The sequence below is a fragment of the Bombina bombina genome, chromosome 3 (assembly GCF_027579735.1).
Source record: "Bombina bombina isolate aBomBom1 chromosome 3, aBomBom1.pri, whole genome shotgun sequence".
In the NCBI taxonomy this organism is placed as follows: Eukaryota; Metazoa; Chordata; class Amphibia; order Anura; family Bombinatoridae; genus Bombina; species Bombina bombina.
The window spans coordinates 85,414,984-85,431,997 of NC_069501.1; the positions used below are offsets into that span (position 1 = coordinate 85,414,984).

A 17,014-nucleotide genomic window follows, 5' to 3' on the forward strand; every position below is an offset into this window, starting at 1 on the left:
AAGGAGCAATAGTAAAATACTCTGATGTGCTAAAGCATGTTCCTATTGCTTGAACAGAACAAAACAGTTAAACGCATAGTTAAAAATGTATTTTTGTCCCTTTATTGGTGTCCTGATACAAACAGACTCGCATAGGTGTGGGCTAAGCTTAAAGGGCCACTTAACACTCACAGATCTAATAATTCAATGCACAATAAAATAATATTTATTGTACATATAAAATAGCAGCAATTAATAGTTTGGCACAAAAAAAGGTTGTTCAGTCTGTTTAACTACAATCTATTTCTAGGGACATATTGTTCTAAAGCCAATAATGACAACAAACTCAGATCTATCGGTGGGCAGAGAATGGCTTCCACAAATAATAAAACTAAAAAGTAGTTTTATTCAGTAAAGGAATATATGTATTTATGTCAACTACAGCCAAAAAATGTAATCTGTGCTAAACACATTCTTTTAGGTGCATTCAAGGAAAAAAAAACATCTTTGATTTTTATAATTACTAAACATTAAAGGGACAGTCTAGTCCAAATTAAACTTTCATGATTCAGACAGGGCATGTAATTTTAAACAACTTTCCATTTTACTTTTATCATCAAATTTGCTTTGTTCTTTTGGTATTCTTAGTTGAAAGGCTCATATGCTAATTTCTAAGCCATTGAAGGCCGCCTCTTATCTGAAAGCATTTGACAGTTTTTCACAGCTATACAGATCTAGTTCATGTGTGCCATATAGATAACATGCTCACACCCGTGGAGTTACTTTTGAGAGAGAACTGATTGGCTAAAATGCAAGTCCGTCAAAAGATCTGAGATAAGGGGCAGTCTGTAGAGGCTTAGATACAAGGTAATCACAGAGGTAAAACGTATATTAATATAACTGTGTTAGTTATGCAAAACAGGGGAATGGGTAATAAAGGGATTATCTATTTTTTTAAAACAATTACAATTCTGGAGTAGACTGTCCCTTTAATACCCTGAATATACAACTTTTTTTTGTGTGTCTTGAGAACTGGAGTTGACGAACTTCGCTTTATATTGCGTTTCACTAATTTAGATGTGTCTCCTATTGTAGTCAGAAGTAGACGTGGAAGAAGATGACGGATTACAGCGAAAGCGTCTGCGAGTTAGCACACCCCATGCTGAAAAAGCCAAGAGCAATGCACAGGAAGGGTCTGCGCAAGAGGACGTCTCCTACACACAATACCACGAGAAAGAAGCTGAATTCACACGCAGTACAGGGGATGAGGCCGGCTCTGCTGTGGAGACTCTACAGCAGGTTAGGGCATCTGACACTCTATTCTGTTTCACAGGCAAACATTCTAAAATTAAATTCAAGGTGTCCGGTAGACAAATGTTACTCAAGGTGGAGAAACTGTATAAAAAGATTAGAATTGAAATGTGCATGGGTTCATTTAAATAGAAACATTTTTGTAATCTACTCTGTAAACGCACCAGCATTCAAACACCACAACTTCTCAGAGAGTCAGCTGTAGCTTGTAGGACACAAATGAAGTCTTCACTGATGCAATACACACCACGGTCAGCTCTCTAATCATTCAGTTTGTATCCTGCTTCTCTAGTCACACACAGCATATGTACGTATGCTGGGCGTATATTGCACAAATGCTTATATTTCACATTTCAATTTTGACTTTTCTATCCCTTTAAAGGGACATAAAAGTGCAGAAATGGAACGGATCTTATGTGTTAGAGAGTTTTCTAATTGTACTGTTGCTTATAACTATTTGTTCATCCCCTGCAAAAGGGTTAAATATATAGTTAGTCATCTTTAAGGCAACAATGTACCACTGGATGCTAGCTGGTGATTGTTGGCTACTACACTTTTTTGTCATTGGCTCACCATATGTGTACAGCTAGCTCCCAATAGTGCATTGCTGCTCTGTAGCTGACTATGTTGAATCCTTTTGCAGGGGCTAAACACCGTTATATGCAAACAATAGTTCAATAATAACATGCTCTAACGCATAAGGGCATTTCCTTTAACCTGAAGCTAATTGGTTGAATTTGTACACAGGTTCCTAAGAGAAATAAAGACATGACAGATAATTCATTATTGGTTATGACTTAAAATGTCTCTTCATGCTAATATTGCAGATGGAGGCTGCAGTTAACATTAAAGAGTGTTTGATTAATCTCTTATTGGTTTTTCTTTGTCTGCCATCTGTCAGTTAAAATGCACAAGTAATTTCTTGTACCCTGATCTGATAACTGCAAAGTGAAAAGCCACCTTGTTGATAACCACCTATTGCATCTCTACTGATAATCAATACTATTTCTTTTATACAGGTGGCGAGAGTCCATGATCCTTTATTCCTGGGAATTACCTTTTCTTACCACTAGGAGGAGGCAAAGATTTCAAAACCCCAAGAGCTATTGAAAACCTCTCCCACCTTACCAGAAACTAGTCTTGTCTTTGCCTCCGCTGGAAGAAGGTGAAGAATTAAGATGCATTTGTTTCTTCAGTCAGGGGACCATTTTCTCCTCAGAGTACAGTCTTCATTAGAGGGATGTATACGGGGTATAGTTAGTGGCTCTCTTTTTCACCTCATGGAGAATTTTGTCGCAGGGACTTGTCTTTTGCCTCCCTTTATGGATCTACAATATACTCCTATTCAATAACCTCAGCTGATATGTTTCAGTACTGTTTTGGCTTTCTACTGGTTGTTACTAGTAGATGTGTGTCTGTTGGTAATTATCATATTTTTTTATATATATGACACTCTGTAGCCTTGTTTGGGCAATTATGATTATATATTTTTTATTATATTTATATAGCCTTGGGACAGAATCTTTTTATTTACTGTTTTTTCCCTGAAAATGTTTGTTGTGCAGGGTTTAGTTTGTATTTTTTACAGTGCATTGGCCTTCGGGGCTGCACGCATTAGGATAGCCCACATGAAATGTGCAGAATTATATAACATTATTTTTAAGGTTTACTGTCCCTTTAAGTACGTTTATCGTAAAAAGGCTTAGGTATCTTCTCCAGCTTATTTATGTGACCCATGTTTAAATATGTTAATGCATTCAGACCAACATAATGCTGCTTCTATGGGTATTACTGCTCCTTATGTTTGTTCCTTACAGGGGTACACTACAGATTTTGCTCCGGTTGTAAAAGATCTCATCAAATCTACCATTTATATGTGTTTGCTTCTTCTGAGGCAGTCTTTGGTAGGAAAGTCCTCCATGCTTTGGAATCAGCTTAATATTTTTTTGCCTATATGCTATTTTAAGTGCATGTGAGGATTTATCTTCTTTGTGAAAAAACATGTTTTTCTATCCAGACCTTTCTTTTCATTACTCGTGGACTCCACAGCTTGGGTATTAGTTCCCATGAATAATGGATTGTGGACTCCACCTTTATGAAAGAAAATAATGTATGCTTACCTGATAAATTAATTTATTTAATGGGGGTGAGAGTCCATGAGACCACACCCTTTTGTTTTGTTGGTGATGGTTATTTTTTGCCACATCTTTTTTCCCTGCTTATTTTTTTGGTTTTTAATTCCATTTCCTACCTTTTTTGCTTGGCTATACGTGTCACGTTCCATTGCTGCTTCTATTTACTGTTCCTTTAACAACCAATAATGCTCCTTCCATGCCTATTTATTCCCTGCCTACCTTCTCTCCCTCGCTGGATAAATGAAGTTATTACGTCCTCCAGACAGCTACACTTCTAGCTCTAGCTCAATTCTGTTACCTGGCGCGCCTGCCTAGATCTTTTGCAGTTCTCTACGGGCAACATTCCTTACAGTCATCTTGCCTCGGCAACTGCTATCACAGCACCCAACATAGCATTAGCTTCAAGCTATACTGGAACAGAGTCGGCCTGTCAGCACATTCTCCCGGTATCCTCTCACCAATTGCTCTCCACTTCAATGACGTCATCAGCTATGGCCGGAGCCGTTCACTGTCTTCCATCTAAGAAGCACTGCTGACAGGTTGTATCTAAATGACTTTCCTGATAACTATTCTATAGTGTCTGAATAATCCAGTAGCTAGCAAGTCCTTCGTTTTCTGTTATAAGAGATTACCGAGTTCTTATGTGCACCGTAGCTTACGCCAAATCTAACTGTCAATCATAAACAATTGTGTACTGACAACTAAACGCTTGTCTAAATAAAGACAGTGGGTAAACTACTGCTATTATCAATAGCTGTTTACCTTACTGTAACAAACTTACAATTACTAGTAACTATTCAACTGTAAACAAATCAGCTACTCGTATATCTGGATCGAACACTTAAAAGTACATATACCTAACACTTGGCTATAACAAAATTTAGATATAGCGGTGATTGTTACATACGTCAGACTAGTTTCTGGTAAGGTGGGGAGGGGTTTTTATAGAGCTCTTGTGGTTTGGGAACCTTTGCCTCCTCCTACTGGTCAGGAAAGGTAATTCCCAGGAGTAATGGATCGTGCACTCTCACCATCATGAAAGAAATTAATTTATCAGGTAAGCATCACTTATGTTTTTCTATTTGTAAGTAAACATGTAATTAATTCAGTTCCTTGTTTAAAGGGACATTGAATTCATATAAAATATTAGCAATTAAACACTTTATTGAATAATACATGTTTTAAAATAATCTAAGCCTCTCATTTTGTTAGCATAATTTACAAATCAAGAGCAGTTCAGGGGTATACCTCTTGAAAAGTATAGTGGAATCTATGTTGCTGGTCTCCTTTTCTTTAGCAATTTATGGACAGTTGTAAATAAGTTTGTGATCTGAGCTATCAAGACATGTAACATTGCAGGCTCAGTTAAATGCCACAAGGGACATCAAACGCTTCTCATATTTGTATAAGAATTGTGCTTTTGAGAAGAAAAAGCAAAATCTGTAACTTAGATTTTGTAAATGCTACAAATTACATAAACCAACTATTTAATTTTCAACATTCACAGATTCCAAAATCAGTTTTTTGGCTTCCTAGGGAACATGGTGCAAGCACAATTAAAGCAAGAGGTGTTAAATGTCTTTTTAAAGTGTAATGGAGGCTCTGGAGGGAGTGAAACTAAAACAATATTCAGACATATATTATATCTGACAAAATAAATAATGAATGTTTATTGCAATGTTTTTTTATTATTTTCCTTAGTTAAAGGGACAGTCTAGTCAAAATTTAAACTTTCATGATTCAGATAGAGCATGCAATTTTAAGCAATTTTCTAATTTACTCCTATTGTTAATTTTTCTTCGTTCTCTTGGTATCTTTATTTGAAAAAGCAAGAATGTAAGCATAGGAGCCGACCTATTTTTGGTTCAGGACCTGGGTAGCACTTTCTGATTGGCGTCTTAATGTAGCCACCAATCAGAAAACGCTATCCAGGTGCTGAACCAAAAATGGTCCGGCTTCTAAGATTACATTCAAATAAAGATACCGAGAGAATATAGGAGTAAATTAGGAAGTTGCTTAAAATTGCATGCTCTATCTGAATCATGAAAGTTTAATTTTGACTAGACTATTCCTTTAAACATTTTACAGTGGTATTACATGTTGTGTTTCACGTCATTTTAAAGTATTGGATTATTTGCATGAGATGCATTTTTATTTCTCGTGTTATGGAGCATATTCACTAAGTATCAAGTCTTTCTTCAAATATAGTGAATCATCTGCTTAAGGAAACAGGAATTTTATCTCACTGGGGAGTTCTTGGGTACCCAGTTGCTTGTAGACACACCTGTCTATATTCAAGATGATTTTCATAACTTTTCTTGTGTTTTATTTCTAGCTAGTCTACTCATGCTCTGTTTATTTTCCCTGTAGGTTGTGGTCACTATTAGTGACAGCAGTGCGCCGGCTCCGTCTTGTACAGTGGGACTAACAAATATCACAGTCACCCCTATTACCACCACAGCAGGTACGCAGTTTGCCAGCTTACAGCCGGTAGCCGTAGGTCACTTGGCCACCTCTGAGCGACAATTACAGTTGGACAACTCCATCCTTACAGTGACGTTTGACACAGTCAGTGGCAGTGCTGTGCTACACAACAGACCCGCTGAGCTGGCTATTACATCCTCACAGGAGACATCTGGGCCGCAGCCTGTGGCACACTTCATTAATCTCACCACCTTTGTCAACTCCATCGCCCCTTTGGGTGGCCAGATTGCAACGGAAGGACCACTTACATGGCGAGCTGTACCCGCTAGCGAAACACCACCTCCTACAGAGGAAGAGCAGCCGCCAGAGCACACTGACCAGGAGCAGCGGTCATCACCAGCACAGACTGTGCAGCCCGCACAAACAGACTCTGGAGAACAGATGTACAGTTACTAAGTTATTGTGCAGAGAAGCAATGGCACAAAATATTAATGTATGAAATATTAAGTTATTATTTTACTATACAAAACTTCATTTCCCATGGAATATGATTATTGCTCTTTATTGTATATATCTCTGTTTATTTGGCGTCTCTGATTGCAAGGTGCTGGGAATGATACCAAGAAAGGAAAAATCCAGGCTGTAATATCTTTATGGAAAACTAGAAAAATATTTAAGATACTGTAACTTTTAAGGACTTGGGGGAAAAAGTTATTTTAGTAGCAAATTGTTATGAAATAAAAACAAGATACAGTCTGATTTATCAGCGTTTGTTTTTCATGGGATCTGTACGGCGTATGCCTGGTAACAGAATAAAAGAATGTAAGGTTGTGAAGAGGTGCGACAAGAACACTATTCCTGCTAACACATCCTCATATCGTACAATATACCCATGAATCTTATGGGTAGACTTGATGGGCCTTTTTGGTTCTTAGCTACTGTCAAATTCTATGTTTCTAGTATAAACAAAAGAAAATATTGCAATTATAGAAGAAATAGAAAAATATAGGTGTTGTAAATGTAATTTTATTTAAAATGTGCTTAAAGGGGCATAATACTCATATGCTAAATACCTTGAAACTGATGCAGCATGACTGTAAAAAGATGAAAATATCACCTGAGCATCTCTATGTAAAAAAGGAAGATATTTAACCTCACAATTTCCTCAGCTCACCAGAGTAAGTTCTGTCTAAAAAGTTATACTCCAGCTGCTGTCCAGCTGCAGGTTAAAAAAAAAAAAAAAAAAGGAAGATATGAACAGCAGCCAATCAGCATCAAAAGTGCTGAGGTCTTGAACTCTTTTACTGTGATCTCATGAGATTTCAATTAACCCTTTGAGTGCAAAGCACTTTCCCACCTGGGTGCTAAGATTTTTTAATGTTTTTTTTTAAATTTTTTGAACAATTTCTTTCTTTCATGTAATTAGCAAGAGTCCATGAGCTAGTGACGTATGGGATATACAATCCTACCAGGAGGGGCAAAGTTTCCCAAACCTTAAAATGCCTATAAATACACCCCTCACCACACCCACAATTCAGTTTTACAAACTTTGCCTCCTATGGAGGTGGTGAAGTAAGTTTGTGCTAGATTCTACGTTAATATGCGCTTCGCAGCAGGCTAAAGCCCGTTTTTCCTCTCAGAGTGCAGTGAATGTCAGAGGGATGTGAAGAGAGTATTGCCTATTTGAATACAATGGTCTTCCTCTAGGGGATCTATTTCATAGGTTCTCTGTTATCGGTCGTAGAGATTTCTTCTCCTACTTCCCTTCAGATCGACGATATACTCTTATATACCATTACCTCTACTGATTCTCGTTTCAGTACTGGTTTGGCTATCTACTATATGTAGATGAGTGTCTGAGGGTAAGTAAATCTTATTTCTATTTATGACACTCAAAGCTATGGTTGGGCACTTTATATGTAAAGTTCTAAATATATGTTTTAAACTTATATTTGCCATGATTCAGGTTAATCAGTATTCCTTCTTTCAGACTGTCAGTTTCATTATTTTTGGGAAAATGCATATGAATAAATATTTTTTCTTACCTTCAAAATTTTCAAATTGACTTTTTTCCTTGTGGGCTGTTAGGCTCGCGGGGGCAGAAAATGCTTCAATTTATTGCGTCATTCTTGGCGTGAACTTTTTTGGCGCAAAATTTCATCATAGTTGACGCCGGAAGTTTGCACATGGTTGCGTCATTTTTTGACGCATGTGTGTTACAGACGTTTTTTGCGCCAAAAAATGTGGGCGTCATTTTTGGCGCCAACAAATATGGGCGTCATACTTGGCGCCAGTTTTTTTCACATTATTTCAGTCTCACTTTTTTGTTGCTTCTGGTTGCTAGAGGCTTGTTTGTTTTGCATTTTTTCCCATTCCTGAAACTGTCATTTAAGGAATTTGATAATTTTGCTTTATATGTTGTTTTTTTTTCTATTTCATATTGCAAGATATTTCAAAAGCTGTTCCTGTATCAGAAAATACTGAGGGATTCCTGATGACTGATATCAGTCCTACCAAAGCTAAGTTAATTTATTTTAATGTTATGAATGTTTATATTTAGCTATGGTTTGTAATAAGTTTTTATGATAAACTTTTACATGCAGAGTCCATTAGTATTTATGCATTATCTATTGCTATTCTTTTTACATCTTAGGAATTTATAAGAATATTTTTCTGATTCTAGTATAAAGGCTTTGTCTGCTATCCCGCCTTCTAATAAAATTTTTAGGTCTTTTTTAAACTTCTCATTTAGTTGATGAAGTTTCAAATGACCAACAACATACTGAATTATCCTTCTCTGATGGTGTTTTTTTCTCATTCAGAATATTCTTCATCAGATATTGACACTAACAAATCTACTTTTTATTTTTAAATAGAGTACATTCGTTTTTTGTTGAAAAGGTGTTGATTATTTTGAATATTGAAGTTACTAGTTCTTTTGATTAAGACTAGCTAACATTTAAATTCTGCTTATTAACCTTCTGTGGTTTCTTCAGAGGTTTTTTTCCAGTTCCTGATACTAGGGAATGGAATAGGCCGGGAATTTCTTTTATTCCTTCTTTAAGGTTTTTAATTGTATCCTTTGCCAGCAGTTAGTTTTAAGTTTTGAGGAAGATCCCCCAAGTTAATGGGACTATCTCTACTCTTGCTAACATACTACTATTCCTATAGCAGATAGTATTTATTTTTTTCCTTAGGAAACTTGTATCTTATTTAAGTAAAATTATTTATTTTCAGGTACTTTTCTTAGACCTGTAATTTATTTGGCTGATGTTGCAACTGCTTCAGCTTTCTGGTTGGATACTTTAGTGCAACAAGTATCGGATTATGATTTGTTTAGCATTGTTAAATTGATCAACATGCTAATAATTTCACTTGTGTTGTCATTTTTTTGATATTTTCGCAAATGAGGTTTAATCTATGTCTTTAGCTATTTTAGCTAGAAGAACTTTATGATTTCAATCTTGGAATGCTAATTTGATTTCTAAATTCCATATTTCTTTTTTTCCAAGGTAATCAATTATTTGGTTCACAATTGGATTCAATTCTTCAACTGTTACTCTGGGCTTCAAGATTGAGTTCTAAGGCTAATTTTTAAGCTTTTTTTTTTCTTATTAAGGAACAGAATTCTAAATTCTTTCCCAAGTAACATGTTTATAATTGGAAGTTTTCTTCATTCAATTTAAGCCATTTAAAAGTCAGCTCCCCAAATTTGCATTTAGGTGCAGTTCTTATTCCAGCTTAGCTGGTAAGGGGCAGGTTAAGACTTTTTAAAAAAATTTTGTTTGGTTCAATTCGGTCCAAACTTCTTAGATTTGGATACAGAAAAAAACGTCTGTGAGAATTATTTTTTCTCTCTCCAACATATTCCAGCTATTCCAGTAAGGCTCACACTTTCCTGAAGTGTGTTTCAGTCCTATATGTATTGGGTACTTGTGAAGCGCGGCTGGTCACCCGTTGGGGCTCAAGGCGCTGCTCAGACCTGGAGTTTTCTGGGGTATTTATACCAGTTCCTTTTTAGGAACAGGATTTGGGAGTTTTATTCAAAACTATTCATTATTTCAAAGATAGAAAATCTTTTTGAATTGTCATATAAGTATACCATCTTTTAGAATGGAGTTTATATGGTCTATTCTGCCTTTTTGGTCAGTAATGGCATTATTTGTTTACAATAGATACAATAGATGCATATCTTCATTTTCTGTTTTCATTCAGATTATTTTCATTTTCTGAGATTCTCTTTTTTTGACAAGCATTACCAATTTGTTGCTTTTCCTTCTGGTCTAGCGACAGCTCTAAGAATCTTTTCAAGGTTCTCAGTGTTTCCTTATTTGGACGGTCTCATGGTACTGGCTCAGTCTGTTCGTTCTGCGAAATCTCATATGATTCAACTTTTGTTGCTTCTTCAAGACATGGTTAGAGGATCTTTTTATCAAAAGCTCCTTGATTTCTCAGACAAGGGTCACCTTTTTTTTTTTTAGGTTTCCAGATAGATTGTGTCAATGTCTTTGTCTCTAGCAGACAAGTGAAAATTTTATTCTGTTCCGTTTGTTGGAACCTTCAGTCTCTATTATTTCCTTCACTTGCTATATGCATGGAAGTTTTAGGTACTATGGCTGCAGCATTGGATTCGATCCCTTTGCTCATTTTCATAAGAAACCTTTCCAGTTTTTATACTGAATTAATGGTGCAGGGATTCTAGGATATCACTTTTTATATCTTTGAATCCCAATGTTCAACTATCTTTGATTTGGTGGTTAGATCACTATCATATAGTTCTACGGGTCTCTTCGGTTCATTCAACCTGGACCATGATCACTACAGATGCGAGTCTTTTAGGTTGGGAGGCTGTCTGGGGATCTCTGTCAGCACAAGGGGTTTGGAAATCTCAGGAGGCGAGATTACCAATCGATATTTTGGAACTCCGTGCATTTTTCAGAGTTCTTCAGTTTTGGCTTCTTTTTGAAGAAAGAGACGTTATTGTTTTTCAGACAGACAATGTCATCAGGGTGGGACTCTCAGTCCTTAGGCTGTGAAAGAAGTATCTCGGATACTTGCTTTGGCTAAATCCAGCTCCTGTCTAATTTCTGCGGTCCATTTCCCAGGTATAGACAATTGGGAAGCGGATTATCTCTGTCAATCAAGCTTTACATCCGGGAGAATGGTCTCTTTACCCAGATGTATTTTTTCAAATTGTTCAGATGTGAGGGCTTCCAGAAATAGATTTGATGGCATCTCATCTAAACAAGGAACTTCCCAGGGGCCTATTCAGGTCCGGGGATCCTCTGGCGGAAGCAGTGTATGCATTGACACTTCCTTGGAGTTATCAATCTACCTATATCTTTTCACCTCTGGTTCTTCTTTTTAGAGTGATTTTCAAAATCATCAGGGAGCAATCTTTTGTGTTGCTGGTGGCTCCAGCGTGGCCACACAGGTTTTGGTATATGGTTCTTGTTCGGATGTCCAGTTGCCAATCTTGGTCACTTCCATTAAGGCCAGACCTTATATCTTAACATTCATTTTATCCATCAGGAACTCAAATTATTAATTTGATGGTATGTAGATTTAACGCTTAGTACTTAGTCTTAGAAATTTCTCTGACTCAGTGATTAATACTATGTTGCAGGCTCATAAATCTGTGTCTAGTAAGATTTATTATCGAGTTTGAAAGATTTACATCTCTTGATGCTCTTCTCATAAATTCTCTTGGCATTCTTTTAGAATTCCTAGGATTTTATAGTTTCTTCAGGATGGTTTAGATAAGGGTTTTTGTCTGCAAGTTCCTTGCAAGGACAAATCTCTGCTTTTTCTGTGCTGTTTTCACAGAAAAATTTGCTAATCTTTCTGTTATTCATTGTTTTGTTCAGGCTTTGGTTCGTATCAAGTCTGTCATTTAAGCCAATTTCTCCTCCTTGGAGTCTTAATTTGGTTCTGAGGGCTTTACAGGCTCTTCCGTTTGAGAATGTGCTTTCTTTGGACATTTAAATTACTTTCATGGAAAGTATTGTTCCTTTTAGACATCTTCAGCTCAACAGTTTTTGAATTAACTGCTCTTTCTTGTGAGTCTCCTTTTTCTGATTTTTCATCAGGATAAGGTGGTTTTGCTGTCTTCTTTTCAATTTTTACATAAAGTTGTGAACTTTTAACAACATTAGTAGAAGAATTATTGTCCCTTCCTTGTGTCCTAATACTAAGAATTCTTTGGAGAGATTCTTACATTCTTTGGATGAGGTAAGAGTTTTGAAATTATGTTGAAGCTACTCAGATTTCAGATAGACTTCTAGTCTATTTGTTATCTTTTCTGGTTTTAGGAAAGGTCAGAAGGCTTCTGCCATTTCTTTGGCATCTTGGTTAAAGCTTTTTGATTCATCTTGCTTATTTGGAGTTGGGTTAATCCCCGCCTCAGAGGATTACGGCTCATTCTACTAGGTCAGTTTCTACTTCCTGGACTTTTAAGAATGAAGCTTCTGTTGATCAGATTTGCAAAGCAACGACTTGGTCTTCTTTGCATACTTTTACTAAATTCTACCATTTTGATGTTTTCTCTTCTTCAGAAGCAGTTTTTGGTAGAAAAGTACTTCAGGCAGCTGTTTCAGTTTGATTCTTCTGCCTATAACTTCAGTTTTTTTCATTTTAAAAATTGAAACTTTTGATTTGGGTAGTGGATACATTTTTCGGTGGAATTGGCTGTCTTTATTTTGTCCCTCCCTCTCTAGTGACTCTTGCGGGGAAGTTCCACATCTTGGGTATCTGCTATCCCATACGTCACTAGCTCATGGACTCTTGCTAATTACATGAAAGAAAACATAATTTATGTAAGAACTTACCTGATAAATTAATTTCTTTCATATTAGCAAGAGTCCATGAGGCCCACCCTTTTTGTGGTGATTATGATTTTTTTGTATAAAGCACAATTATTCCAATTCCTTATTTTTTTGATGCTTTCGCTCCTTTCTTATCACCCCACTTCTTGGCTATTCGTTAAACTGAATTGTGGGTGTGGTGAGGGGTGTATTTATAGGCATTTTAAGGTTTGGGAAACTTTGCCCCTCCTGGTAGGAATGTATATCCCATACGTCACTAGCTCATGGACTCTTGCTAATATGAAAGAAATGAATTTATCAGGTAAGTTCTTAAATAAATTATGTTTTTGTAACTTTTTTTTTTTTTTTTTAGACCCCCAAGACTTGTTCCACTGTTGGTTAGGTTATTACCTTTCCAATGGTGGGTCTTGGGGGTCTGTAGCTGCTTAGATGCCTGAGATACAGGCTTCAAAGCAGCATGCCCCCTGCTCCAATACGTAACATTGTTAAGTATAAATAAAATTGCGCGTTGACGTCATCACGTTATTGCGCGTGACGTCACCACGCAAAACGGGAAGCCCCGGCGATGCCTGTCACTCTACAGGCACGATCGCCGGGGTAGGAGCGGGTGGGAGCCCCCAGATCTCCCTCAAGTTGGGAAAGTGCTAGTGACTGCTCTGAGCCATCATTAGCACCAGAGTGGGAAACTCTGTGACGGCTCAGAGCCGTCATTAGCACCAGAGTGGGAAACTCTGTGACGGCTCAGAGCCATCATTAGCACTCAAAGGGTTAACCCCTTAACGAACAAGGACGTACGCCACAAGTCCTCAAAAAAAATGCAGTTAATGACCGAGGACGTGTGGCGTACGTCCTTGGTCTGGAAAGCAGCTGGAAGCGATCCTGCTCGCTTCCAGCTGCTTTCCGGTTATTGCAGTGATGCCTCGATATGGAGGCATCCTGCAATAACCCCCCTTGGCCATCCGATGCAGAGAGAGCCACTCTGTAGCCCTCTCTGCACCGGACATCGATGGCCGGTATCGTTGGTGGGTGGGAGCCGACTTGGGAGGCGGGTGGGCGGCCATCGGTGAGATCTGGAAGGTGAAGGGGGGCGGGATCGGGGGCGGAGCCTTCGGGGAACGCACGGGGGGTGGCGGGCGTGCACGAGGCGGGAGCGGGTGGGAACCGCTACACTACAGAAAAAAATGTAAAAGTAAAATGTCAAATAAAATGAAATACTTATTTTTTGAAAACGATCTAAGGGATCTGGAAGGGGTGGAGGGTTGGTATTGGGGGGGTGGAAGCTACACTACAGAAAAGGGACATTTTTTAATTAAAAAAAAGCATATTATTCACTAAAATGGGTACTGGCAGACAGCTGCCAGTACCCAAGATGGCGCACATTAAGTCAGAGGGGGAGGGTTAGAGAGCTGTTTGGTGGGGGATCAGTGAGGTTGGGGGCTAAGGGGGATCCTACACAGAAGTATATGTAAATATGCAAAAAAAAAAAGCACAAAAAAGCCCAAATTTTCCTTTTATTTTAGTACTGGCAGAGTTTCTGCCAGTACTTAAGATGGCGGGGACATTTGTGGGGTAGGGGAGGGAAGAGAAATGTTTGGGAGGGATCAGGGGGTCTGATGTTTCAGGTGGGAGGCTGATCATTACACTAAAGCTAAAATTAACCCTGCAAGCTCCCTACAAGCTACCTAATTAACCCCTTCACTGCTAGCCATAATACACGTGTGATGCGCAGCGCCATTTAGCAGCATTCTAATTACCAAAAAGCAACGCCAAAGTCATATATGTCTGCTATTTCTGAACAAAGGGGATCCCAGAGAAGCATTTACAACCATTTGTGCCATAATTGCACAAGCTGTTTGTAAATGATTTCAGTGAGAAACCTAAAATTGTGAAAAATTTAACGTTTTTTTTAATTTGATCGCATTTGGCGGTGAAATGGTGGCATGAAATATACCAAAATGGGCCTAGATCAATACTTGGGGTTGTCTACTACACTACACTAAAGCTAAAATTAACCCTAGAAGCTCCCTACATGCTCCCTAATTAACCCCTTCACTGCTGGGCATAATACACGTGTGTGCGCAGTGGCATTTAGCGGCCTTCTAATTACCAAAAAGCAATGCCAAAGCCATATATGTCTGCTATTTCTGAACAAAGGGGATCCCAGAGAAGAATTTACAACCATTTATGCCATAATTGCACAAGCAGTTTGTAAATAATTTCAGTGAGAAACTGAAAGTTTGTGAAAAAAATTGTGAAAAAGTGAACGATTTTTTGTATTTGATTGCATTTGGCCTAGATCAATACTTTGGGATGTCTTCTAAAAAAAATATATACATGTTAAGGGATATTCAGGGATTCCTGAAAGATATCAGTGTTCCAATGTAACTAGTGCTAATTAAAAAAAAAATGGTTTGAAAATAGAAAAGTGCTACTTGTATTTATGTCCCTATAAGTTACAAAAAAAGCAAAGAAGATGTAAACATTGGGTATTTCTAAACTCAGGACAAAATTTGGAAACTATTTAGCATGGGTGTTTTTTGGTGGTTGTAGATATGTAACAGATTTTGGGGTTCAAAGTTAGAAAAAGTGTGTTTTTTTCCATTTTTCCTCATATTTTATAAATTTTTTTATAGTAAATGATAAGATATGATGAAAATAATGGTATTTTTAGAAAGTCCATTTAATGGCGAGAAAAACGGTATATAATATGTGTGGGTACAGTAAATGAGTAAGAGGAAAATTTCAGCTAAACACAAACACCGCAGAAATGTAAAAATAGCCTTGGTCCCAAACGGACAGAAAATGGAAAAGTGCTGTGGTCACTAAGGGGTTAAAGAGACATAAAACCCTTTTTTTTTCTTTTATTATTCAGATAGAACATACAATTTTAAACAACTTTCCAATTTACTTCTGTGATCAAATTTTCTTTGTTTTCTTGTTATCCATTGTTGAAAAGCAGCAAAGTAAACTTATGAGTGTGCACGTGTCTGCAGCTCTATATGGCAGCAGTTTTGCAACCATGTTATACATTAGCAGGAGCACTAGATGGCAGCACTATTTCCTGTCATGTAGTGCTTTGGGAATGTGCACGCTACCTACCTAGGTATCCCTTCAACAAAGAATAACATGAGAACAAGCAAATTTGATAATAGAAGTAAAATGGAAACTTTTTAAAAATTGTATTCTCTACCTGAATAATGAAAGAAATTGTTGGGATTTAATGTCCCTTTAACTCTCATGAAATTTCATAGTAAACTTCCTTAAACTGAATAGGGAAATAGCACGAGTGTGCATGAGGCTCACTCCCTTGCCTGTCCCGGGACAGATATACTGATTTGCTGCTTAAAGTAATTTACAATGGGGTGTAAATACCTAGGACATTTTGAGGTAAAATATCTTTCTTTTTTACATAGAGATGTTCAGGTGATATTTTCTAGTCAGCTTTTTACAGCTATGCTGCATCACTTTCAAGTGTTTAAACATTTGGGTATCTTGGCTCTTTAACCCCTTAATGACCGGAACATTTTTCAATTTTCTTACCCTTAATGACAATGGCTATTTTTACATTTCTGTGGTGTTTGTGTTCAGCTGTAATTTTCCTCTTACTCATTTACTGTACCCACACATATTATATACCGTTTTTCTCGCCATTAAATGGACTTTCTAAATATACCATTATTTTCATTATATCTTATAATTTACTATAAATTTTTTTATAAAATATGAGGAAAAAATTGAAAAAACACACTTTTTCTAACTTTGACCCCCAAAATCTGTTACACATCTACAACCACTAAAAAACACCCATGCTAAATAGTTTCTAAATTTTGTCCTGAGTTTAGAAATACCCAATGTTTACATGTTCTTTGCTTTTTTTGTAAGTTATAGGGCCATAAATACAAGTAGCACTTTGCTATTTCTAAACCACTTTTTTTTCAAAATTAGCGCTAGTTACATTAGTTACATTGGAACACTGATATCTGTCAGGAATACCTGAATATCCATTGACATGTATATATTTTTTTTTAGAAGACATCCCAAAGTATTGATCTAGGCCCATTTTGGTATATTTCATGCCACCGTTTCACCGCCAAATGCGATCAAATTAATAAAAATGTTCACTTTTTCACAAATTTTGTCACAAACTTTAGGTTTCCCACTGAAATTATTTACAAACAGCTTCTGCAATTATGGCACAAATGGTTGTAAATGCTTCTCTGGGATCCCCTTTGTTCAGAAATAGCAGACTTATATGGCTTTGGGGTTGCTTTTTGGTAATTAGAAGGCCGCTAAATGCCGCTGCGCACCACACGTGTTTTATGCCCAGCAGTGAAGCGGTTA

The 17,014-nt window shown here is 37.2% G+C and overlaps 1 protein-coding gene across 1 annotated transcript in view; it reads left to right on the top strand.

The window, feature by feature from the left end:
* The window catches only part of PRDM15 (PR/SET domain 15), a 236,901-nt gene extending 230,293 nt beyond the window's left edge, over nucleotides 1-6,608 (top strand). The window contains exons 24-25 of the mRNA XM_053705902.1: nucleotides 1,075-1,278; nucleotides 5,796-6,608. Coding sequence (XP_053561877.1) covers nucleotides 1,075-1,278; nucleotides 5,796-6,305 — 714 coding nt within the window. The 3' untranslated portion in view covers nucleotides 6,306-6,608. The remainder of the gene's footprint in view (nucleotides 1-1,074; nucleotides 1,279-5,795) is intronic.
* The last annotated feature ends 10,406 nt before the right edge of the window (nucleotides 6,609-17,014 follow it).